The 27371-nt window shown below is 44.7% G+C and overlaps 1 protein-coding gene across 1 annotated transcript; it reads right to left on the bottom strand.

Annotated features, from left to right (window-relative positions):
• Positions 1-5476: 5476 nt before the first annotated feature.
• On the bottom strand, positions 5477-27371 carry SSU72 (SSU72 homolog, RNA polymerase II CTD phosphatase). Its single transcript, XM_051637440.1, has 5 exons — positions 27210-27371; positions 21562-21705; positions 8918-9057; positions 7083-7201; positions 5477-6086 (listed from the first exon to the last, which is right to left on the bottom strand). The coding sequence occupies exons 1-5, from the start codon at positions 27287-27289 to the stop codon at positions 5985-5987; spliced, it is 585 nt and encodes a 194-aa protein (XP_051493400.1). The 5' UTR covers positions 27290-27371; the 3' UTR covers positions 5477-5984.

Here is a 27371-nt window from a genome sequence, read left to right as displayed (position 1 = left end):
AAAATACCAAAATACTGCCACACAATTAAAATCACTAAATGGTGCCCTCAAATTAGAGCACAGATTGCATTGCAGATTTTTTTTTTTAATATCTTTTTGTAAAACTAAAAAAAAAATAAATTAAAAAAAATGAAACCACACCCATTAAACATTTGCTCAAAAAGAGCATCCAGGCTGGGAAGGGGCTTGTCACCCAACCCTGCCCAGCTCCTGCTCCCTCCTCCCCTGCCCTGAGCTGCCCTCACTGAGCCAGGAGCTGGTTTCTACCCCCTCTCCACAGAAGCAATGCAGGGATAACACAGGGAGTTACTCTGCTACTTGGAGAAAACAGTCCTTTCATTATTTATTTTTTTTTAGAGAGCATTTTTAAAGTAACAGTCAAATCCAACCACAGAACAGACAATTTGAAGACAAGTCTCCAGAAGTTTGTGTGCCTGAAGTTGTGGGATTCCAGCCAACCTTCCTGCTCCCCCCACAAGAGCTGGGTCAGCTCTCCACGGGGCTTGGGGCACCCAGGGGATTTTGTCACTGTCTCATCCAGGTTCCTCAGCAGAGCTCTGGAGGAACCATCTTACCTTGTGGTCCTCCTGGAGCTGAAGTCCTGGCTGATGGGATCCCAGGCATCGCTGTCATGAGTTGTGTACGGCCACGGCTGGGATCAGCCTGGAGACCAGCCTGGGCAAACCAGCAGCAGGAACAAACCAACAGCAGCACTTCTGACCCCTCAGTGCAGCACACACTGAACCTTGGCTGCTGCCAGTTTCCCACACAGCCCCACCAGCTCCAGCCCCAAGAACAAGCCCAGGCTGTGCACCGTGCTCAGCCACCCCGGCCACTCATCTGCCTGTCCAGGGGAAATCAGGCCGAGAAGAGTTTCTCCAGGGCCTTCCATCTGATGGAAGGAGGAAGCAGGAACTGCCTGTGCCTGGTGCCACCCGGGTGCAGGCTGCCTTGGCTCTGCAGGTGCCAACAGGTGTGTTTGGGGACGTCACCACACGAGTTGACAGCAGGTTTGTTAAACTTGCTCCTCAGCACTTGAAGCTTGCTAGAAGCTGCTCCTTCGTGACAACCAGCACCCACGCTCCCCGTGGCTCCTGTGCAGCTCCAGGCCTCACGTTGCACTGTCACCATCACCCTCACACAGGGAAGTGACCATTCTCTGCCTTTCCCTCTCTTCTCCCCCAGCCCTGCTGCCTGAGCTGCCACAGCTCCTTTAGCCCTCAGCACTTGAGGGCACACAGGGAACGTGTCCCTCCCTCTGTGTTAAGTACCTGTTAACTCCCAGCAATACTGGTGGAGGTGATGGAAAGGACCAGAGATCTGTATGGGAACCACCTCAGGTTTTTCCCCCCTGAGTGTGCAGCCCCAGGTTGGGATATTATCCCAAGCCATCAAGAACTGCCTCCCTCTGGAAGGGAGCACAGACCTCAGCTGGAGTTCTGCGGTGCTGGCACAGCTCAGAATTGGCAGCAGAGTCAAACAACAACCAGAGGTAGCATTTCTCTCCTTTTCCCATTTTTTTTTTTCTCCTCCATGGAACCCCCCCAGCTGCCTTATACCCTCCCCACCCTCCACAGGCTGGATTTTATTCCCCTGCTCTTCGCACAGTTCCCGTGCTGGTACAAGCACTTGTGTTTGCCTTCACTGATGCCTTCTCCTGAGCTCCTACACGTAGGAGAAATAAAAGTTAAAGCTGGATAATCTGCCTAGCAACAAATTCCTCGGGCTGCCACATTGGGAAAAAATTAACTAGGATCATTGCTCTTTGCACAGTCAGATCCAGCAACGTGGAAACCTGAGGAAAAAAGCTCTTTTCCACCATCATCACTCTGATTGCATGATCTGCACTCCTGTGTGCACTGAGCAGGCAGGAGAAGGAGGCCAAGAAGGAAAGAACTTCAGGGAGAAGACACAGGCAGGGCAGAGGGGAGAAAAGGCAGGACTCTTGATTTCCATGAACCTGTTTGGAAGATGTGCTGAGGTCTCAGACAGAGAGAAGAACGTTTGTTAATGTTAGGAAGGCCTGAAGCTTGGTTAGAGACACAGAAACCAGACACAAGATCAAAAGTGACTTGTGGGGAAGAACAGGCTGCAATGTAGAAGCAAAGAGGGCTCTGCTGCTCTGTGCCTTACGGGCAGGACCTGCAGAGGGCTGAGATGAGAGATGGAAACCTCAGGAAGTGCTCGGCAAAGATCTGCCCACACAGGAGGTACCATCAACTTCAAGAGCAAAATCTTATAAAGCCACCTCAATAGATGTTATTCCTTCATCAAAATTAAATAATCAATAGAAAGTCAAAAAAGTGAGAGAAATGCTGACAAAACAGGGCAGGGGGGACCTCTGGGGGGAACCTGCATTTTAAAGCCACCTCTGCTGGCCCTATGGAAACTGGGAGAACCTCGAGAGCAGAAAACTCTCCTTGACAGCAGAAAATGCCCCTTGGCAGCCCCTTCTGAAGAGTCTGTGTTCCCCAGGTGTTACCCCTCCAGCACACAGCAGGAATGCCAACTGCAGGACTTCAAAGGCAGGGGACCATCTCTCAGCACCCACACTTAGAGCAGGAACATCAATGTGCCCACAAGGCAGGGAACACCAGCACCACACATGCATGCCACCCCACCCTCAAATAATACATTCTTTTCCCATTTCCCTTAAGCCAAAATTTCTCTTGAAATCTCTTTTTGACAGAGAACAGCCTTGACCTCAGCTTTAGCCAGAATTCGATACCTACATATATATTTGTGTGCACGTATAAATACACATCTCTCCAACCAGACCCCAGAAAGTTCCTGTATGAACTGAGCTCCACTATGGATTTCGATGCAAATGGAGCATATTGAGACACAGTAAGTACATCAAGCCATACATTTTTCACTAACCTGTCAGTGAAATGGGAAGTGATGTCAGTCAGAACAGGTTGAGCTGAAGAACAAGTTTTGCTCACAGAAATTTGAAATACTTTGCACTGCGGATCACAGAATCATTGAGGCTGGAAAAGACCTCTGAGGTCACCAAGTCCAGTCTCTGACCTAACACCACCACATGGGCTAGACCATTGCACTAAGTGCTACATCCAGTCTTTCCATAAACATCTCCAGGGATGATGACTCCAGCACTTCCCTGGGCAGTCCATCCCAATGTCTGATCACCCTTTCCATGGGGAAGTGCTTCCTGGTATCCAACCCAAACCTCCCCTGGAGCAGCTTCAGGCCAGGCCCTCTTGTCCTGTCATTGGTTGTCTGGGAGAAGAGCCCAGACCCTCACCTGACTTCAACCTCCCTTCAGGTGGTTGTAGAGAGTGAGAAGGTCCCCCCTGAGTCTTCTCCAGGCTAAACAAGCCCAGGTCCCTCAGCCTATCCCTATAAGACTTTCCCTCTAGTCCCTTTACCAGCCTTGTTGCTGCTCCAGCACCTCAGTATCATGCAGTATCATGCATCTTGGCACTGCAGGTGCCAAGAATACTTGTCTGTCCATCCAGGTCATCCACCCAACCAGGTCATCCATCTGCACACTGGTCAATAAAGAAATGACAAGTGACCTGCTCCCCGTGTTGCTTTTCCTTACAAATAGAGTGTTTAGGAAAGAACAATCCTGTCAATTCCTGTTTATTCCATCATGGTTTTAGACCAAGGTTTCTCCTCTCAGCTGAGGAGATGGAGCAAGCTGAGGTTCTACCAGTTAACCCACACTTGGCACCTCAGCAACCAGAATTCTCTGCCCATTATGCACATGAAAAGTACAATTTTTATGTAATAAAAAGGACACTTGTGTAGATCTCTACGTACACACAAAACACAGATGAAAAGATGCCATTTGTTTTTTTACTGCCGTTCTGTAAAACACCAACAAAGAGCTCTGTTCAGGATTAATGAAGTTGAAAGTAGAAAACATTCTCAAACAGTCCCCAAGTTTCACCTTGCCACAGAGCAGACTTTAGCACAGACACTGGATAGGGAAGGAAAACTGCTCAAAATAACTCAGTACTGTGCTTGCTTGACATGCCTTTTTAAAGAGACCAACTAAAGCAGTTCAGTCCTTACAGAACCATCTTCTTCCTTTGGCTGTGAATGTCCCCATGGTAACCAGCCCTGGTACCAGCCAGATGAGCAGAAGCAGAGGAGGCTGAATGAAATCCTTCCAACACGGAGTCTCCAGCAACAAAACAGGACAGGACAAGGCAGTCAGAACACAACCCCCTGCCAGCCTCACCACAGCTGCTGCTGGGACTCCCCATCCCCTGATTGTTCCCATCCATTCATTCCTTCCCCACAAAACCCTTGTTTTAGGGATTTTTACCAGAGAAGGAAAACAGCACCAGGTAATTCAGGGCTATGAAACATCCCTGCGACCCGAGCACGATGCAATGACCCCGTTGGACACAGCCCAGGACACAGAGTGAGCTGGCAGGGCCCTGCTTCTCCCACAGGGCAGCTGAAACCACAGCCAGCCCCAGATCCCAGCAGGGGCTGAAGATTCCCTCGTGGGCCTGGCTGAGAGTTGCACACTTTGTGACTGCAAAGGAGGATTCTCAGATGTGGACCTGCAGCTTTCAGGTGTGGAGCAGGTGCCTTTTCCTGCACCCAAGTCTGCTCCCTGCAGAGGTCAAGCAGCATTGCAACAGGACTTACTACCTACACAGCTGGAGCTGTCTGCAGAGATGGGTAATGCTGCCCTACGTTCAGACCAAGCACTCAGCACTAGCTTCCTGCCCCTGCAAAATGATTAAAGTTCAGCCAATTTAGGTGAGTGAGAGGAGAGAGAGGGAAGCCAGGAGCTCTGCCCCCGTTTTCTGCTGCTTCACTTTTAACACGATGTTTAAAGAGTTGTCCTCACATACCCAAGTCTTAAAGAGCACCCAGACCTCATTTGCTGCAAATCATTTACAGGTTCCTTTAACAAAACAAGCAGCAGCACTTCACCATTTACACTTTGAATGCCTAATAATTTGGTTTAACTTTTACCAGTTTCAGCAAAGATGAGTCTGAGCTTCTGCTCTGTTTCTGGGTTTGGAGCTGTGACAAGCACTGCAGGGGAAGAGAATGCTTCTATTCAAAAGATATTTCAGATTTTAAAAAAAGCTTTAAACTCTTTCCACTGATAGTGAAATTTGCAGTTTCTCCCTATCCTCTTTACAGAAGACATACACACAACTGGCCCTGGTGGCTACAGGTACAGTCTTATTAATCTCACACACAATAATACAAAAGCAATTTGAGACCCCAAAAGATTTCCTGTCAGTGCCCTAGTTCATGCAGAGCAAGCACTTCATTTTAGTTCAACACAGCATCAAAAAATCATTATGAGCTGCCCAGATGCACAGGCTCCCTGAGCAAGGGCCACAGCTGGGGCTCCTGATTCCTGTCAGGGTCCTCTCACTGTCACCACCCTCCCCAGATAAACAACAACTCCTCTGCTGCTTCAGACACTCTGTTTCACCTCACACTCACCTGGCTTCTATGTTGAAAACAGACAAACTTACAGGTTTTTCATTTTTATTGGATGCTTCCAACTTTATATCTAATAATATACAGATACTTGTTTTTCATTATTCCATTCACATCCTCACGTGGTTCAGCCATTCTGTCACATCAACATAAAAAAAAAAGCACAACTGAAATAAAATAAATTTGTAAGTTGGAAAAATACATTATAAACTTATACTCAAGAAACATTCTCTTTATAATTAAAAGCCTACTTGTAATAATTAAAGTAGGATTTAAAGAAAATCTTGATTTTCATTTTTAAATAGGTGGCCTTTGTGTATACTTTTAATCATCTCATATGTACAAACCCAACCAGTATCTCTGCCTACCTGTGACAGAATACCTGCAACAAAACAAAAAGACACTGAAAAGGAGTTTTTTAAACAAACAAACAGAAAAAAAAAAAGATCAATATTAATTTTCCAGGAAAATACAGTATAATCAGAACTTTAAACACATGCTTCCCTCATCTGTATTAAGGCCTAGGAGACAGATGTGCTTTAATAAAAGCAGACAGTATGAAGAAAAGTCCTTCCACTTTTCTCTTCAAATTCCTGTAACAGCTCATCTATTTCGTTTTCCATGTCCTCTGTGTGCTGTATCTAGAAGAGAAAAGATACTAAGCAACCAGACTCCAAGGATACCATGCAGTTAATACAACTACTAATTTTCCATGCTTTGGGCTCACTGTGCAACCTAAAGCTGTACCAACCAGTGCAGCACTGGGTGCTCTGCTGAGCTCCCCAGCATTCCCAAGGGTCCATCTATCCCACACCATGTTTATCTGCTTACCCTTCCTTCTCCAACCCACTGAACCAGCACTTTAGCTGCTACTTTGTTGAGGAGGCAACATCCATCCTCACAGGGGAACAAACAGGAGCTCCAGAAAAGCTACAACCACACTGAACAGATGGCTAGAATTTCAACTCCTTGAACCCTCTCAGGCTTTTTGAATCTAGAAAGGATTTAAGACCAGAATAGATCACACAGGCTGGAGTTTAAAAAAAAATTGCCTGTTCCCACACTGGAATAGGTGAACTCCATAAAAGGACAAGGATCCTTCTCTGGTCTCTTGACAGTTCCATTGACTGTTACCAGTGCAGCTTCCTTCAGTCCTATTTCCAGGGCTGAGCCCCTGACTGTGGATGACAAAAGGCATCAGCTTTATCTTCCACACCATCCACACACCAGGGTGGCACTATGAAATACACCTACACAGGATGTTTTTCAAGTACATCATGATCCAGAAGGCAACTCTGATGTTTCAATCCCACATACTGCAACTGCCTTTGAAACGAATTCTGCCATGAACACTGTTTCCTGAGCATGGGCTCCCCAGGTGCAAGGGTTGTGTGCTGGGCTCAGGAACTACCCATGCACTGGTTTTGAACACACAGAGTCCAGTTGGGAAGCCATGAACTCAAGTTACAATTCATCCATGTGCACAACAGCTCCAAACACAAGAATTTAGAAGCTTTCACATCTTGACACAGACTAAACAACTTCTGCAGGATGAAGCACCTTGAAGGAGCACTAAGGGACCCTGTGCAGTCAGGTGGGTCCAAGGCACCTCCAGGCAAGGACCTATCTCTACTTACACACTGGCAGAGCTCACAGATGAGGAAAGCCCCCAGGGTGGCCTCCTCGTGGTTATCCTGAATGTCCACGTTGATCACATGTACTGGCTGACACGTCTCCTGCTCCCTGGAATTTAAATCTAGTTGAAAACAGAACACACATAAGAGTAAAAATTTGGGTGGAATGGGAGCAGATTTTGACTCAGTATTCGTAAGATTTTTAGAAACACACAGACACTGTCCACCTCTGCCTTCTCCAAACTTGTCTTTAGAAAATGCTTTATTTAATAAACCACAGTCCCTCTTATTTTAAAAACAAGGGATGGATTTTGGAAACAAAAAGAATTCAGAGTCTAGACTGTTTATTTGCCCCAGTCAAGAAAAGTTCCTGCTCACCTTACTCTGACAGTATTTAAATATCCACATCCTCAAAGTCAAGAATGATTTTGGGCTCCCTCACCTGGAGCTTTACTTGCCCATTCTTAAAAAAAGCCCTGTACATCCATCCCTCTGAAAGTTCAGCTGCAGGTTGAGCTCAAGTCACATTAGACAACCCCAGGGTTAATGTGTTACTCCCATTACCAAGGGGTGAGGAGGGCAGAACAAAGGATCCTCCTCCTACTACATGTTATTGTTATGCCTCTCTAATACAACCTTCCTGTTACAGGTTTTAACCTACAAGTTGCTCTCTCCTAGTCCCCTTCTGCAGCTTCATTCTGGCAAACCTGTTGAGGCCATTTTAGAACTTCAGCTTTCACACCCAGAGTCCTGTGTTGGCATTCAAACCTTCTTCCTTTCACTGGTCAAGTATGAGGGGCACTACCATGAAGACAGAGAGATGCTCAAATTAGCAAGAGGTTGCTCCTCCTCTCCCTTCCTCAGGATCCTCTCCTAAAACATCTACCTGAAAGCTTCTTTCCACGAGACATGCTGAACTGGCTGAAGATCCATTCGAGGACCAGAGCAGCTGCTCTCAGAACTTCCCAACACAATTCAAACACTTCAACACTCAGAACACTAGCTGCTCAGCTTGCAGAAGCCCAAACGTGTCGTGACACAAATGCCTGTGCCACAACCACTGCAGACTGAGAAGGCCTTTTAAATTCTGTGTATGACTCTCATTCAGTTGGCTGGTCTTTCAATGTAAAAGAAACCCTTAAACCTCCCACAAGCTCATGTCCAGCAGACACAGGGTCTCTGCCAGGAGCTCACTGAGTCCCTGCTGAAGCCCCAGGACTTTCACACCAAGCTTGCTGCACTGTGTTCACACAGCCCAAGCCCCAGCTGAGATCCCTCTGGCTCATCTCACTTTGACTCATTTAAGGGCAAACTCCCAGCATGCCTGCAGTGGTAACCAGGCTCCAGAACAGTCTCTCCACCTGCACAGGAGACATTTATGGTGGATAAACTGCTTGGGAGGTCACAAGAAGTCATCTGCAGAGAGGGAAAGGGAAGTGAAGACAGCTTAGACTTTTGCTTCTCCACCAACCCAGGGTGCAAAAATGCTCAGCACGTACAAACTGCTAGTCTTCCAGATCCGTGAGCATTATGAAACCAACCATGCACTGGAGTTCCTCTAAATGCTTGCTAATTCCTTATGCCAGCCCTTACAATGACTATACATACACATTCTGTGTAGCTGCCAACAGCAGCATCTTTCAGAAATAACTACCGACCCATCACTCCTTTGGTACATCAAGGCTACATCAATGGCTTGTGAGCTCTTGTCCCTGCTGGTGTCCCAGCAGCAGCAGGCAGAGGAGACAGAGATGGGTCTAGATTTATGAAGGACTTCAGGGGGAAGGGGAAGAAAAAGCACTCAAAGTTAACTTGGTTTATCAGTTCAAGGTCCTTACCTTCTACTACTTGATCATAGACTCTTTCTTCACACGTTAGGATCAAATCAAAAACATCTTTGCAGTTCTGGAACCTTTCTGGTCGTGGCTTGATTCTCTTATTTCTGTCCAACATGTGTAAAATCCCATTCTGTGTGTATCTGAAGTCACTTGAGTTAAGTACCTTTACTTTAATGAAAGTCATGGTTTTGAGGAAATGATCAGCATAAGTTATTACTGTATCTTTAAAAAAGGTTTTTTCTGTTTGCAAATACAGGGATCAGTGACCACTGAATAGACTCCTAAGGTGGCAGCATGGCCCCCTACCAGGGTAATTCGTGCAGCTTCTAGTTTTTGGAGTCCTGTCACTGTCACCACAATGGCAGAGACAGCTTTAAAGAGCCTTCATGAAAGCAGAGTTCCTCAGAAGGACAACTTCTCTTGGGCAACTATTTTTATACCCATCATGTTTAGAACACACAGGCTGAGCTGTTAGTGGGAGCAGAGTGTCCCACATTTACTCAAGTCCCTGTCCCTCACTCTGTCTTGAAAGTCACTGACATGGGGGGTCTCTGGTGTCACCTGCACATCTGCAGGTGTCCTCTCAGGCCTCAGGTTTACACCACCCAACTCCCAAAGAAAATTAAACACAGAAGCATCATTATTTAAAAATACCCAAGATATATAAAAGGGAATGAAGCAAAACACTGATCTGATGCCTGTCAGAACTTTAGTCACTGTGTGAAAGGAATCTGTTATGCTGCTGGGTAGCTATATTTATGCGGCTGTGTTACCTTCAGGCTCAAATTTATACACCCTGTATCCCCTTCAAGGCAGGATTCACCCATCCCACTGTCTTCTCAGCCTTCTGGGACATGCAGTTTGATGAGGAGCACACCAGGGTTGACTATCACATCTCTCTGCTCACTTGCCTCAAACCAAACTCCCTCTTGAAGGCAAAGTTTCATGGGTAAATTAGGATTTAAAAGGTCTGGATATGGATGCATCCCTTCCTTCCTTGGAAGCAGCAGTATTTTTAACCATCCAAACAGGTATTTTTCCATTAGCACTGCAGCAAGGATAACAATCTATAATTTCTTGACAATGGGATTCTGAGCAAAAAAAAACCAAAACCATTTCCATCATGAATAGCAAATATGTAAGAGGTCATCTTGGTTTATTTCTGTGTTGAAAAACTCATATGCACACCTAGCAGGTACTTTAATTCTTCCCTCAGAACAGTTTTAGTCCTTTGTAACAAAAGGGCAGCACCTTTCTGCCTACCTTTCTGCAGCTGCTCTCTGGTATCCCCAGTTCTCCTGCCCTCAGCAGCAAGACCTACACCTGCTCATCTATGGGCTTCAAAGTGTTCCTCAACAGTTTCCAAGCAAACAGCCTCCAGAGCTTTTAAGTCTTTCAAGTGTTTAAGCTATGTTAAAAATTAAACCCATCTTTCTATCTCCAAGACTCTACTTTATATGGGAGATTTGTTCAGTTCTTACGTGTCTGTATCATCACACTTTAACCACTTGACTAAAGGGAATTTCAATTTGGAATCACAAACAGAACAAGCTGTTTATCACAAATGCATCTTTGCCCATTCTCCCTCAGCCAACTGACTTCTAATTCATTTTTCTTCAGGCCACCCCCAAGCCTTTCACCACTCTTCCTCCCCAGAAGATTTCTCCCCCCGTATAATTAAAGAATAATCCTTAACAGCCCAGAGCTACCTCCCAAGCAGCTCCTGTGCTCTAGCAACCCACTGCTTCCCCACAGCACCCCTGGCTTTGTCAGCCTTGGAAAAAATCCACTTTCCTGAAGCCACTTCAGACCTCTGGTTATTTGCAGAGCGTGACAGTGACTGCAAGATTTGCAAAATCCTCATCAACACCTGCCTGCCCTGCTGGGTGCAGCTGGGAGCCCTTGCTGGGCTGCACAGCCCTCATCTCTACATCATGCGGCTCCAGGAAAAAAAATAAATAATAAAATGTACATCCCACACACTTTTTTGGGTTCTTTTTTCCCTTTCTAGGATAAAACGTTGCTGGCATCTGTCCCCTAGCTCTGCTGCCTGAGCCTGGAGACAGAATTACGCACATCCCAAATCCCACACACTCAGGCTTTCTGCCTCACACATGCAAACCTGCTGCTGCCAACTTCCAGCTAGTTTGGGGGTTTTTGTTGGTTGTGGTTTTTTTTTTTCCCCAACGGTCCATCTGCCTATAAAAGGAGACTGAAATAAGCAGCTGGGATTGAGGACACTTTCCTATTTGGCTGTCTGAAATCATTCACCTGGAAAAGACAGCATCCTTTGGGCAAGCAGGGGGTGTGATCTGCATGACTGTTCCCAATGCACACTCACAACTCAGCTTCTCTCCATGTATCTGAGAGCCCTTCACCTACTTGCAAACTGCTGGGACAGTAAATCCATCACATTTTTACAGTGAGTCCAACTCAGATATCACTTTTATTGGAATAACTATGCTAAGCAGATCCAAAATGTGATGAAATTTATGCGCGACAACTCAGTAATGGAAAGGCTTGACATAAAAAAAGGAGATGCGGGAGTACAAGTTGAGTTCCTCCAAAAGACACAGCCTTGTTGCTTGTAGGAATTGCCATCACTCATAGGGGGATTTATTTTTTAATGACTCAAGTGTTAGTGCTTTCTCCCTATCTATGCCTGTGAACAATACACTCACTCCTCTGTTTAGACATACTTGAGAAGATCAGTTATTCCAAGTGCTATTTCAGAAGACAACTTTTCAGGAAACTAAAGATGGTCTTTACAACTCGTAAATTTGTCTATGAAGAATTAAAGGGAGTCTAAGCATTCCCCTCTTCACACCACACAGCAGAAGTTAGCAGGAAACTGACATGGAGACATGGAATTTCTCTACAGGGATAGTGCCTTTTTTTTGGTGACTAGTTCCTGGATAAAATGTCATATTCCCTAAAGAAGTACCTTGAGATAATTTCCTCAATACATCAATATTAAAGTAGACTGCCAGCACCTGAAAGAGTACTAAATAATTCACATTAGAAGAGTTAAATGCATCAGATTTAAATTTCCATTAAGAACAATCCTGCCCCCCTCCCCTCCAGCACCAAGTGCTATCTGTGCATCACACCTGACCCGGCCTCAGACCTTCCAAGCACTTCCAGACATCAACATTTGATGTTGAAGACATTTCTCAGGCAGAAGCTCAAGAGGACAGCAAGAAGAAAGCTCAGAAAACTGGCTGCAACTTGAGCATTTCTATCACCAAACAAGCTTGCAGAAAATCACAGAAGAAAATCAAGTTTTATTTGCATGAAAGAAAACCAGATACTCTTGGGAGGGCACAAAGCATATGGCAAGATCCAGGGTACAGCATGTAATAGTCTGCACAGAAAATGCTGTGGGTTATATTTAGAGAACCTGCACTTGAGGTTGACAAAAAGCAACAGATTAGCAAAGAAAAAAACAGGAGGCTTTGGGAAATCCCAGGATCAGACAGTTAAAGGTTGAAAGAGGCAACTGCACAGCAGCAGCCACATTCAATCTGTCAGAGCACAGGTCACTGCTGCTTCCCCCAGAGCAGCAGGAATCAAGACCAGCTATTAACTTCATTGGGAAGATATCTAGCTAATGGCAGGGGTTTTTTTTCCAGTAAAAAACTGGATGATGGGGCCTCCACCTCCCATCTCAGTTCTGAGACACAAGATAACAGAAATCTGAGTAAGAACTTCAGGAAAATGGAATGGACTGAAACCAGAGTTGGACACAGCCAGATGAGTCCTGGCTCCCACTACATTATTGTCCTGCTGGTCCCAGTGTCCAACTGCAATCAGAATGCTCTTTTAATTCAGCAGGGAGGTTTCAGCAGTGGTTCAGTCGTGGTCCTGAAGATGCTACATCTCCAAATAAACCTGACAGGCTGATCATTGACTTTGGTGCAGCCTCCATCAGCCTCAAATGCTGCAACTCTTCTGCATGACAAACCAGCAGCAGAGCAGGCTACTTCCCACACCAGTATGAATGGCCTCTGCAGGTCTCTTTTCCACACCAATTTATTCACTAGTATCTGTATCATAAACAGCAGCTTTCTTGTGTCAAACCTTGCTGGGAAAAATGCCTGGTAACTAGACACTTCCTTAAAGGCATGTGGGATGGTGAGACTATCCAACCTTCTTCCCCTTCAGAATGACTTCCTTTGACAGGGAATTAAAGGACTAAAAATGGGCACCAGCACCAGGAGTTCTACTTTCCAAGGAACTGTGATGATGCCTGCAAGAGGAACTGCCTGCATTCCATACCCAGAGGCCAAACGGGCTGTCATTGGGAACTGAAATGGGGTGGGTTTAGTACAAACCAGAGCTTGTTCTTAAGTAATTTGTGGCACTGGGTAACTTATAGTCTTAACACTGAGAAGGTGACATCCAAATTATCACAAAAATACTAATTTGGGTTAAATAGCATTTCTGGTAACATTTGTGCCTGCATGAACAACTTGCAAAGAGCTGAAGTGCTACTTGGTTTTCATTGCTAAGGACAACTGCACAGCACTTCCAAGCTGCACAGATAAACCCAGCTGAAAACACTCCCAGAGGCTGGTCCAACATGTTGGCCATGCTCATTTCCTCACATCTAGTTGAGCCCAAAAGCTGAGGGCTACAGGCCCACACATCACTGGAAGATGGAAGATCTTCAGTTTAGCTCAAGTTCTAGACAATGACTTGTCAGTGCTGAACAGCTGAAACTGTATCTGAGGATCAACCTGGGTAGATACAAGCTGTCAAGGGGGAAAGAAAGGGAGCAAAGACCACTGCCAAAGAGCTGGAGAAAGGATATGACAGACATGCTGAAGGGACTACCTGGAAGACAAGGATTCCAAAGACAGAACACAACAAGAAGACTTCAGGCACATCTGACTACGATGACTTCACCCAAGCACGTGCTTCAAGAGGAGTCTGTGACTGCTGGAATCTACAGCCTTGGTCACTGGACAAGAGAGCTCCAATTACTGGTAAGTCCAGTATGTGACATGGACACATAACAGAGGAATATAGAAACCATTCTCAGGATCAGCAGGCAAGAGGCAGGGAATCATAACAGGATTCAGAAGTATTTCACATTACTTTTGGATGCTCTTCCCAGGTTTGAGACAAGTGCCAGATTTCAAATGATGAGCAGCGAGTGTGGTAGGATCGGGTGGAGGGAAGAACTGGGAGGTGGCTGTGAGGAGAGGCCTGTGAGCCAGGGATTAGTCATCCCACCTCACGTCCTGGAGAAACTGGGTCTGCAACAACTATTTTCAAATTGGTTTCCGTTGTTGTCATTGCTTTGTACTGCAGAACTCCCAAGGTAATTTTCAACTGAATAGAGTTCTGCCTGGATGGGGTAACTCAGATAAAGCAAAGCACACGCATTACCAAACTGAAATCAATTAAGCTGTTTCATTCAACTCTTTTGGGAAACCCGAGAACACATTCACCAAGACAGCAGGGCCACCTCTTCATCAAGACAGCAGGGCCACTTCTAATCAGCAGCAGAGGAAGGAGGCTGGGTGAGGTCTGCAGCAGCCCCTCCTCAGCACACCCCTAAGGCAGGAACTGAGGAACAGAGGGATGTGGTTACTCCACAGCCTGACTAACCAACAATTCCACACAAGCACGTAACTTGGGTGCCTTAGGTTAACACTTCTCACAATAAGCTCTTCTCACACTGGTCCTTAAATGTGTGTCTATTCTTGTAATAAATTCCAAGGATCCTGGTGTTGCCAGTTCTGTCACTGGGCAGCAATAAAGCCAGAACACCTTCCCCTCCTTACCCCACCCCAACTTTCTTTTGAAAATCCAGCACCTTAATCACTTTGGGTTTTGTCCTGAAATGGCACCTGTGCTCAGCCAATGAGCCACGTGGCAGCAGGACAGGCTGAATTTCCTTCACACATCCTGAAAACTGGGACTTCAGTCATTAATACGACTTCCAAGTTTAACACTTCTTTCACTATCTTGTATCAAAAGCAGTCAAAAATAAGTATCCTACAAAGGAACAGCATCACATTTAGGAAAGGTGAGCATTTAAATGTGTATTTCTATCTCTATCAGATTCCCTCTTTTGCTGACTTTCTCTCGGAAGTTTGTTGCAGATGACCTTTTAGCAGAGCTCTCATGTCTATGAATTTCTTGGGGCTGATGGAGCTGTCATGGGTATGAAGCCCTCCAGACATTCTCACATGGACACCAGCAGCACATGAATAAGATCTTCCAACTACAACAGTCACTATTCTCTATAATGAGGGGGAGTTTATAAATACAGCTGTGTCAGCCAACTTGTTTCTACAGAGATGGAAAGTAAGAACCAGGCACACACCAGGACCCCAAGTGCCAGAACAATTATATTTGGAATACACAGAAGGATATAGACCATCCTGCACAAAACACTGTGATCCAAAGAATTCTGCCAGTGCTTGCAGCACATCCCTGCACAACCCTGGGTGCTCAAAGAGCACAAGGATTATGACCAGCATAAAATGGTAACAATGACCATGTTACTCAGGTCTCTCTTACCTGCCACATTTTTCTGATCTTCCCTCCTTCAAGATGGGGGTTATTGTTCATGCTTCCAAATGCATCCAGAGTTTCCCACACATCCTGCATTTTTGTTAGAAGTTTTCAAAATGTTCCCCTGTAAGTAGCTGAAAGATCTTTCATGCCATATTATGTGGACATGGGACAAGCTGCACAGCAGTGAGGTTTAAAAATGCTTCACAGAAGCAGGTGACACATAAACCATCTCAGATGTAGATCATCAGAAAAAAACTTGGCCCAGTTCACTCAGTTTCTATGATCTGCACCTTTGGCAGCATTGAGAAAATTTTAAGATCAGAGTCATTAAGCAAAAACTATGAAGAATCAACTTTCCCTTGCTCTTCCATACCTGAAAGCACTGAGACTTGTCTGACATGAATATAACTTGATCACTCTAGAATTAAAAGCATCAAAATTCATTGCCAAAACTAGGAAGATTTATTTCTTCTCAGTAAATGAAATAGTAGGTTTTTTTCAAAACTATATTCTGTAACCTAAGCTGTTGGGTTTGCTACAAGGTTCTAGATGCTTTGTTAAAGGTAGAAACTATCAATTGCCTGGAGAGCTGCTGGAGCTTTGGCAGGAAGCAATGCTGGCAGCAAGAGAATGCTAAGCTGGCCTGAAGAGAAGCAAGTGTGATTTATACCTAAAAACTCTACCAATTGAAAAGGTGGCAGACATAACACTAACAGTCCACACACAAAGCTCAAGCAGAAAACCCTGTAAGAGAAATTGCTCTGGCAAAAAATTCAGTATCTTCAGTTACAAATACAAGAGCAAAGAAGGGCTAACATATATTTGCCGAGTTTGTGTGAAAAGCTGCCTTCAGACCACCTGGTAAATGTCTTCACTGGCCTCCTGCACACCCAAGAAAAGTGGCATTAAAACCCCAGAAGTCAGACACAGAGGTTTCACTGTCCCAGCACTAAGGCCAGCTGAAGGTATCACAGTCACTGCCCTAGGATGGAAATTGCTCTGGAATCAATCTAAGGGGAAAAAAAAGTATGGACAAGCATCCCTTACGTGGATGGCCAGAATTTAGTGACTCACCTTGGGTAAGGAAAGAAACTTTCCACAGACTACCTAGAAGACAGACAGGATGGCAGACGATGTTTTATATGCTGAAAAACACTTAATATCAGACTGGAGTCTGTAGTTCCTACCATGTCCTTGAAGTTCTAATACAGAGAAAATAACATCCACATAAGATGTTTTACGTACGTTTAAATAATTTTAAGTATTTCCTTTTTAATGTGCTTTATAGCAGTCTGATCAGAAGCCAAACTGAAAAGTACTGAAAACTGCTGCCTTTGAAAGGCTTGAGGTTTTGTGGTTTGATCTCTGATCCTTAATGGAGCAAAAAAGTGATTAGATTCAGCTCATGGCTGGAAATGTGCAGCTTCACAGAAATGTCCCTTAGAAGACTGCTCAAATCCAGTTTAATCACTGCTTTCCATCCTCCTTCCTTCACTCTATTTCTAGGAGTATTAAAGCACTTGGAAAGACACGTTAAGAAAGAAAATGAGACTTGTGCTGCACCTGCATTCAAAAGAAGTTTTCCCCAACATGCAGCAGGCCACGATTTCCACCAGTTTTAGCTTTTGCAAAGCACCAAAAAAAATAAAACAAAAAACCCCAAACACACCTAAAATAAAACATTCCAAAGTGGTTTACAGAGATGCAGAAACTATCCCACCAACCACTGGAATGACAGCTCAGAACAGAAGCTGGCAACTGTTTATCACTTCAAAATCTATGAAGAAAAGCAAATGAAAAGATAAATACATGCGCGAAGAGCTTACCTGAGGTGGAATTAAATTAAGTTACTCCTCAAGATTGAGCTACATGGCCCCAATAAGATGGAGATGCTAAAGCTCTGCAGCTCTCACTAGTCTTCCTGTGCACCCCTGCAGTGGTAACTTTCCCCATGTGGCACCTCAAGGCTGCTTTGTACAGACTCAAGTCCAATAGAAATGTTCCAACTATTAGGGTTGTTCACTGACCCAGAAATTACAGGAATTATTAAAGTATTATGGATCCTAGAGCTTTGTTACAGGTGGCAGAAGGTTCTGCAACAAGCAGTATTTAGAAGAAACTGGGGAAGTGGGTTAGAGCAAGATATTCCCATCACTTTTCTTCCAACAGCCTTTCCCCACCAGTGCCTCCAGTCACCACCCCAGGCCAGGAATCATCAGGGTACCAGCATCATGTAACACTTTCTGGGAGTGGGGAAACACAACCAAGCAACAAGACCCAAGATACTATTTGATACTACACTCCTCTCAAGGAAATGGAAGTCTAAGCCCAATGGAAGCAAGACCTTACATAACCAAACCATTTAAGACATCTGAAGGGCAGAAAAAACTTTCTGGTTTCTGCTCTGGATTAACTCTATCAAGAAATTGAAATGCTTGTATTTACCAGGCTACGAAAGTGGATTAAAGCTACTATTTATTAACTGGCTTCTCCACATCAGCTTACTCCACTGTTAAGAAGATATACTGGAGAAACTGATCAGTTCAAGGGCAAGAACACTCAAGAACCCAACTACCTGAACCCAGGAATTCTAAGCAACTAAGACCAAGGCTCCAACAGATTACTGCTACTTCAGATGATATGCTACACCCAACCAGGAAAACATGGTAGGTGTCATCCTGGACCAGCTGCACTTACAGAAGTGCATTTATTAGGAGGTGTGGTATGACAATTCCTCTTCAGTTTTAGTCCCTGACTTTAGAACAGTCATCTCATTGACCCCACCCTTCAGTTTGAGCAGGACAGACTTTGTGGTGAGCTGTGACACTGTCTGACCTTGGTCCAACAGGCAGTTTTATTTCCTGCCTGGAGCAGAACCCAGAAGCACACCCAGCACCAGGGACAGGCAGGATTCCAGCTGGTAGATTATCAATTCTGTGGCTGATGTCAAGCAACTTTCTACTGCAGGTGAGAGACACTGCACAAGGAACCAATTCCTTTCTTCCATCACTGGTGTGAAGGGAGAGCAGAGGAAATCCTCTGGAAGAGATGACTTATCAATACTCAAACTGTACTGTCCCATGAAGTCAAGCCTGACTCCAAGACCAGAAATGGTCTAACTGCAGTGATGCCTAAGACTTGAGCACTAAAGGATTCTCTCCCTTCATCACCACCCTACCAAGCCAGAAAAACTACCCCCACGTACAACCTCACTGCTTCTGGATGACCCCTCTTCTCAGCTAGTCCCAATCCCCTTTACATTTATTCCTCTTCATGGCCACAGGAGATGATGTTCCAAGAGGGACTGATAAGTTTTGGGAAAGGCACTGAATCTTTCCTACCCAGTTCTACAGTGAAGCCAGTTTGGTCCAATGACATATTTCCGTTGGCCTCCCTCATCTTCTGAAGGGAAATTAGGAGATTTCAGATTTTTTCCATCGACACCCCATGGATGTTCTATGTGCCAGAATCTGCCTCAGGTTTGGTTTCCCCCCTCCCTCATTTCTGGAACTGCTATACATAGTCTCTCTTGCCTGCCCTTGCTCCAAAGCCACCACATTTTCCTCTACAGATGTTCTATCACAATGCATCTTACCAGTTAATAACAGTGCACATCTTCTTAGGCAGATGGAAGATGGGGGATAAACCAGGGACAAGTGTCAGCTATGGGGAGACATAACACTATGAACAGTTACTGGCAAAGTTGTCTGAAGATGGCAGAAGAAACTGCTTCCACTTGTTCTGAATGTGAAGAGCACTATATAAAAAAAAATCAAGAACCCACCCAGCACACAACAGTCATGACACAAAAAGTACCATATGGCCTTTCAACTGTGGAGTTCACAGAGAAAAAAAACCTAGATCCCAATCCCCTACATCATCACCAAATCACCCTGTTTTCCCACCCCATCTACACCCAGAGCCCAGCAGAAGAGCAGCACCCCCCCCCCCCCCTCAACTCCAGCAGGTAACATTTCCACACCCATCACTTCTATGGAGTGATGCTCACCCAAAAAACCCCAGAGCCCCCATGCCCCTGATTCACAAAAAAACCACTCCACAATTCTCTGAGGAGCGTAGTCTAGTTTTGGTTACTGTAAAAGTCTTTACCCTCAAAACCCATTTCTGGAAATGGGAGTTGCTTTCTGCACTGAGTCTTCCCTCTGAAAATGTCAACTTCTATTATCTTAGAGTAAAAAATGCCAAGATGTAGAGACAACTGTTCTTGCCCTATTTCCTTTGCAACAGCTACTGCTTAAACTCGCTTTATCTTGAGAAAACGTTTAACTGTAACACTGCAAATATGCTTGGGGAACATAACAAGCACCTCCAGCATAGAGCAGAAGCAAAATGGTCACTCCAAATTATGCTGAGGGGGAACTAGGTAGGACTTCTGTTGGTTGTATCTTAAAGTGGTGCCACATTCAGTACAGCGGCAGTGAAGAAGGCAATAAAGGAACCACAAGTCATCAGTGCTTGTTAAAATTACTTCTGAATCCCATTCCTTTTCTTTGGAAGCAACTCTTTTTTAATCAAGACATTGCACGCTTCCTTAGGGTGAGTTTGCAAGATTTTCCTTTCTCTATAGGCAAGGGGATTAAAAAACCAATCCAGGACATCACACGTGAGATCCACTAGGACTATACATTTTCAATTTCTTTCTTAAAAAGACCTCTAATGAGGTGTTAGGAAAATAACACCCCTGTAAGGGATGCCATTTGTGTGGAACACCATGCAGACAGGTATTCTCAGGTTGAATCAGTTCTCCCTGTGCTAAGTTTTAATCAAACAACCCAGCCCTTCTTTACCCACTGCAAAAGCAGCTGCCACGCCTGAGGTCTCAGGGTGCTCAAATTTCCTATTTCTGGTCAGCAAATACAACAAAGAATTTGCTGATAACATGAAGCCACAGCATAATCTGTGCTACCAAACAACTGTGGAGCTCTTTTTCTAAAAGTCCCTAATTTTGCTGACTCCCTGGGTAACAGCCTGAACTAGTTTCTACCCTGTTGCATGTTTTCTAGCTCTTGACAGCCTGTTTCATCTTATTCCAATTTACCAAAAAAAGATGCAGGAAAACTGGGCTGTTTGAGTACAATTAAGACATTTAAACCATGTTAACATCCCTGTTGGATCCTGAAATGGTCATATCCAAGGATTTTAAGGAAAAGTCTTACACCACTGTGCCAAGACTGCTCTACTGAGCAACCAGGACTCATTTCTGGGGTACTTCACCCTGAAGGATCCTCTGTCTTTTAAGCAGAAACTCAGCACTAACTGAAATCCCCTACTTAGGGTTTTTTCTTTCACATGTAACATTAGAAACATTTAAAAATCAGATTCCACGTTGAGAAAAGAATACCTAGAATGAGTGCCCCAGATTTGCAGGCTTCCTTAAAAACAAATGAAAAGTCAACTTTAAATATGGATGTTCTAAACCCCTGCAGTTTGACATTAGCCATGGTACTAAGTAGTGTGCAGACCTTGACTGTCTCTGCTCTCCAGGATTAAATATCTTACTGGACTCTCCCATGTCCATTCTTTTACAGTTGGACTTGATCTTAAAGGTCTTTCCCAACCTAAATTATTTATAATATGCTATAGGATTTTCTTTTTTTTTTCCAGATTAAAATCACCTATCAAGAAATCCTCAGTGAGAAGGGGGGGGCTCTTTAATGCAAGGAATCCTCTCTCCCAGAGAAAGTATACTGGAAACCTTACCTGGCAGTTTGTCTGAGCTAAATACAACATTAATGTCGAGGTGGTGGCTCTTCACACATCCATTACCAGGACAGTCTTTGCACTGAGAAAACACCATCCACAGTGCAGTGGAGATAAGGAACCATCTGTGATCCTATTAACTGTACTTTCATTCCAGAGCTAAACATGTCATACTACAGAAGAGCATTTGGCACACATGCATTGGAACTTGGTAGTCATCTGCAAGGGAGGATCAGAGGCCCCTGTCAAAAAACCCTCCTATAAACCTATAACATTTTAAGATTGCCAGTCAAGCAACTACATATTTCTACTGCATCATGCCAAAGAATGAATTACACCTTTCAAGGATGAACCATATTGGATTTTTTAAAAAGGCCACGCCCCAGGGATACAGTTCTTTGTCTTTCCTAAGCAGATCATTGTACATCTGATCATATGTTGTTTTGAAATCATAAACATTCGGCTTGTCCGGGGCTGGTCCTGGCAGCTTCACGTGAGTCCCTGTCCCAAAGGATCGGACACTGAATCCTCGTTTGCTGAAAGACAAGAGGGGAAAAGGGGAGGGAAAAGGCCATTAGATTGGATGGACTTTGAATACCAAAGTGTTGAAGAACACATAGGGAATTTTAAAAATACCCTTTAGCCATCAGCCAAAAAACAATTCTAACCAGCCAAGTGTAGCCGCGGTGCCCGTTTCCTCAGTCACAGCCAGAACCCACCCCCACTTCAAAAGGAGAAGCTCTGTTTTATAGGACATTTTCCTGCAATTATGGTACCCAGCATTTTGTGCTTTCAGGCATCATGGGTGTGTTCTACACTCACAGTATAGGCAGAGATGTATTATCTTGACATAAATAAGTACCAATACCACCGGATCAATATTTCTGTATTTTACTAAAGTTTCTGGGCTAACCACATTATTCCCCTGATTATGTTGCCAGAACTACCTCTAGAGTGATTTCTTTAGCATTGCTGTGCCTGGCACTTGAGTGGACTGAGAAACACAGGGCGTAACTAATTACCTTTGCAGCAGAGGGACACACAGTCTGCTGGCTGGCACCTGAACACTGCTGGGTGAGGCAGGGGCAGCTTCGTGCCATTCTCATGAACAACTACTGATTTCATAATGACAGTTGTAAAATATATCAATAAATAGGAGGCAGGAACCTGCTTGTCTTCAGGGTAATGCCAAACTGTTCTTCGTGATTAACCTGAACCTCATTACAAATCTTTCAGTAGCACTAAGGAACACCACAAGACAGATGTTTAATAAAAGGACAGAAAAAACCCGTTTTCTAGGGGTCTAATGGCCCAAGTTACATGGTAAAATACTGTTGGTTTTGTTGTCTAGAACGCTGAAACATCTGGCTTTGCAAAGACAAGCTACCTTCTGGAACTGGTCAAAACCACAGCTTAGTATCTTTTTTAAGGACTCACACGTTAGCTCCCATGATTTATCAGAAACTGAATAGAGAGAACTGTGTTAAACCAAAATGAAGAAGCAAACAGTCCAGAGCCCCTCCTCTGCCACCAGAAATAACAGAAGCTGTAGGGCCTTCTGCTGCAAGGAGAGCAGACTGGGAACCAGAGCAAGAGCCCCCGAGCAACAGACAAGTCTTATCTTGACTCCGTGGTCTTCATACACCAGACAGCAAAGGGAATTCAGAAGACACACCAGTTCAAATGGCATCTCCAAAGTGATCACAATCACTCCTACACAGAGACTACCTGTGGTCAAACTTTGTCTCAAGCTCAACCCCTTCTGTGTTATTTCCTTTAATTTGTCTTGTTGGAAATCAGCCCCTCCTTTCTCTTCCTTGCTTCATTACACTTTTTCTTTCAGCAACTATTTATAGGTTCCCATTTCTATAAACACAGGAGACATGATGATTTTTCTCTTCTTTCTGCAGGACTGATGACTGAAGAGGGACACAAGTGGAAAGAAGTGCAATTCTTGGCCACTCCCACCCCTCCCTGAACAGTGACTCATAACTGCATCAGTTACACTGACTTTATTTTCCCTGCAGTACTTCCAGACCCAAGTTTAATTCTCGTGGACATGAAGTGAGCCCTACACGTATAGAAGAAACTGCAGTGTTAAAATACAAATGTTTCAAATTGATTCTTTTTCCAGGTGTCTCATAATTCTTTCCTTTCTGTATCTACCACTCAAAGCTGTTTTTGCTAAGAATTTTAATGCCAACTAACTGAGAAATGAGTGGACTTGGGCACCTTGCACTTTCTGCTCTCTTTCCTTCCTCCCACATCACTGCAAAGCAGCAGCATAATGATGCAAAAAGTGTCTTTTTTCTATGCTTTCCTCCTAACTTTTAATTTTTCCTTTAAGATTACTCTTTGAAATAGGTGGAAGTTTGTGGAAATCTGAAGTTTCACACATTAAAAAAAAACAAACGTGTCTCCAACTGAAAAATTACTTCCTTGAATAGCTGGAATATACACTTCTCCCATGGAATTTCAGGCTCTGACATCAGCAGCTTCCAGGGTTTTGCACTGTTTATGTACCACGTGTGCTATTAGGAAATAGTCTGGAAATGTTTCAACATATTTCTTGCAACAGTTGTTCCAAGTATTTGTTCTTGGCATAGTAAAACTACCAAGAAGATGGAAAATCATGAGCTTCACCCCTGATTTCTGAAGATGTGGAGCTTCAAAACTGACAGATCTGTCTGTGTGCATGTGACACTTCAGGAAGTTGTTTCTATTAAGACCAAAGTATGTAAACTATCAATATACTAAGTACACAAATGAGCCAGTACATAAGTCTCCTGAGCCAGTATGTAAGTCTCAATTCCAGCAAGTATGCTCACCTCAGTTTAATTTCAGAGCTTATTACAAGCAGATCACATGGACTAACCACGTGCCCAGGAGTTCACAGACTTTTAACTAAGAACCCAAAACCAGTCATTGAATTTCCCTGCAAAGACTCTCAGAGCAACGTGTCCCATCTGGGACACAACTGCTGCTGAAAGCTGGGATCAACAGGGGCCTGCAGGAACAAAGCACCAACACAGGGCAGAGCTGTTACCCTCAGCTTCAGGCAACACGAGGGGTAATAATAATCATAATCCAGGCAGCCTGGGACATGGGCTTTTACCCACAACTTTCTTCTATTTCATTGTCATTGTGGGATCTCACACATGCTTAGTGCAGGTAAGTATTTTCAGCTCCTCTTCTCACAGTGGCCAGCAATCAATCAGTATTCCTCAGCATTAAAGCACATGCCATAAATCCTGCAGTACCACTGCAGATGGTGGCAATAAAGATTTTCAGGGGACAAATCACTCATTTTAATAATCTCCTTCCACGATGTGCAGGTGGAAAATAATTAGCACAGTCCCCTCCTTGCAGGCCACTTTGGAAATATCTTATGCCACAGAATCAATATAAATTAAAAAAAAAACAAACATCACCCCCCCAAAACCCCCTGCTACACAACAGGAACACAACAAACATTGTTAATTGATCTTGATGATGAAATCTTTGGAATATTAACAACTTGCAATCTGCAGTGTCAGTTATATGCTATTAAATGAAAGTGCTTGGATATAAAAATATTAAAACATTTCCTCCTTAAGGGTTTATTAATACAATGTAAGGTTTTTTTTAATTAAGCAATACTGATGTTAACACCTCGCTGCATTTAGCTGCTGACAGATAATGAGAAGCTGTGACTAGTGTCTTGACTTGCACCCTTGTAGGTCACAGAAGTTCTCTCACATAGTCAAGGCTGAATATAAATCCCAACATCCATATGGAATTTCAGTTTCAGCTCCTAAGGCTTTAATATTGCAGTGTGCTCACACATGTCCTCCCATACTCACACTCCCAATTTCTTAACTCACCAAATTTCCCAACACAAAGGGACACACATGGTAAGTGCACAGCAGATCCTGCAAGTCTCCACTATCAGCAGTAACAGAGACCTGAAGCCAGGAGATTTGAGGTGGGGTATCTGTACTTGGCAAGCCTGGAAACACAGCTATCACAGCTCCTCCTGTGCAGTGGGAGAGCTTGAAATGGCAGCTGCTCTGTAAAGGCCACCAGTGTGCTACCCAGTAAGTACAAAAAAGGAAACACTGGAGTTGCTGTGTAATAAATTTGGGCAATAAGAGAAGTCTTACCCTTCCACCTTCCCCTACTATGAAGGGGAACCATGGCCCAAGTCTGCACACCCCAAAGCCAAGGCCCATACACAGATTATGTTTGTGAAAGCAAGAAATGAAGGATGAGTAAGATTTGACACAGGGACTGGTTACATCCAGCCAGCCAGTTTGACAGGTCTGCAGGAAGTATTACATCCTTCCACACAGTCCATACTGCTTTTCCTTGTGCTTTAGTGTCCCAACACGCCCCTGCAGTGATGGGCACTGTGCTATTAAACTTCAAAAGACCTTCAGTCTGACTTCTGTTGGAAGATTAGAGCAAAATGTCTAAAACCTGGTTACTTAGAAAACATGGAAGCACATTACAAAGGGAACTGAAACTGTACTGAACCAAGATCACACCAGAAGCTGATTATGCAGCTACAAAAAAGATCTAATATTTAAATTTGTTTTCCAGAGGCAGCACAGAGATATCAGGAACACCAAGGAAGAATCAGAAATCCAGGCTGGCAGGTCCTGTAGCCTTAACAAAACACTTGAAAAGTTTCTTATTAGCTCAATTACTTTCTAACTCTACTTCCTCTTCTAATCCTGTGTGCTTTCAAACTGTGGTGCAACAGACATCAAGACATTATTGCCCTGGAATTTTAAGCCAACAACAAAGCATTTTCCTTAAGTTTACTGGCAAATGTCATTGCATGGGCTGTTTATCTCCTTAGAGCAGCATCAGGAATTCATCTCTCTTTTGCCATTTATGCTGTTCTTGCTATAATCACATAGGATGCTGCTGGAAAAAAACATTTCCCAAATACATACATTTTTTTGCCAATTTTTAATTAAAACATTAAGGGAGACTTCCAAAAAAACATTTCCCTGCCACATTTGCCAGCAGAACATCAGTCACACCAGGATTTCTTCTTCAAAAACAGGAAGGCAGAAAAAGGCTAGACGTTCAAAGTGAATTTAACTTTGCTCTAACCACCTAGATTTCAATTAAAACTCAGTTCCAGTATTACCAGCAGAAAAAAAAACCCACAGAAGAACTGCATCCTTCCTCCCCAAGCAGGTACTGGCAAGACAGTGGTTTGCACAGAGCTGCCACAGGTAAGATTTGATGCCAAGTTTAAGCATTTACAGCATCATCTGCCTCTCACAGGAAGATGGCTGCCAGACCAGATGTTATTTATTCCTTCCAAGGCTGTTGTTTTTATTTAAATGCACAATTCATACCTAGGTGTTTGGCTCACTGCACTAGTAATATCTTATAACGTCAATGTTACTCTGCACAACAAAAAAAAGCCTTTCTCATGTTCCTGCGGTGCAGAGGGAAGATGTAGGGCCACGATTTCAGGCAGATCAGGTCTCCCCAGGCTCCTTCTGAATGTTTCAAGCTGAAAGTACTTGTAGTGCTAAAGAGATGGACCCTCAAAATCTCAAAAGGCATTTAAGACTCTGAGCCCAACACTCGGTGCAGCTTTCCTGCAACAGGAAAAGGCTCCCGTGCAGGTCCCAGTCGTCAGATGCATTACAGGAAAAAAAAAAAAAGAGAGAGAGAAAAGGAACGTTTAAGTTTTGCGATGCCGAGACACGGGAGCTGTTGTGCGCCGGTGGAACTGCTGTTTTGCAGCGCCGGTCCCAGAGGCGCGGCAGCCGGAGCAGGCCGCGGGCAGCGCGGCGAGCCCCGCCCGGGCCGGGCCCGGAGGAGGCGGGATGTAAACAAGATGAAGTCCCCAGGCCCGCGGGCCGGCAGGAGCAGGCCTGGCAGCCCCAGCGAGCCCGGCCGCCGGGCAGGGCGGGCGCAGGGCCCGGAGCGGCCTGCACGGGCCGCCAAGGCCTGGGACGCGCTGGCGAGGCGCGGGGCCGGGCCAGGCCGCGCCGCCGGAGGGAGGCGGGGGAATCGGGCAGGCCCCGGTTACCTGAGGATGTTGTGCGCCTCCATGCTGCGGTTCTGGTTGCTGGAGCACACCACGGCCACGCGGAGCGGCGAGGAAGGCATGGCGGGACGGGCAGAGCCCTGCGGCCTGCGCGGCGCCCGCACCTCCCGCCCGCACCGCGCCGCGCCGCGACAAAATGGCGGC

Source organism: Apus apus, chromosome 20, assembly GCF_020740795.1.
Source record: "Apus apus isolate bApuApu2 chromosome 20, bApuApu2.pri.cur, whole genome shotgun sequence".
NCBI classification, from domain to species: Eukaryota; Metazoa; Chordata; class Aves; order Apodiformes; family Apodidae; genus Apus; species Apus apus.
This window is presented reverse-complemented; position numbering and strand designations above follow the sequence as displayed.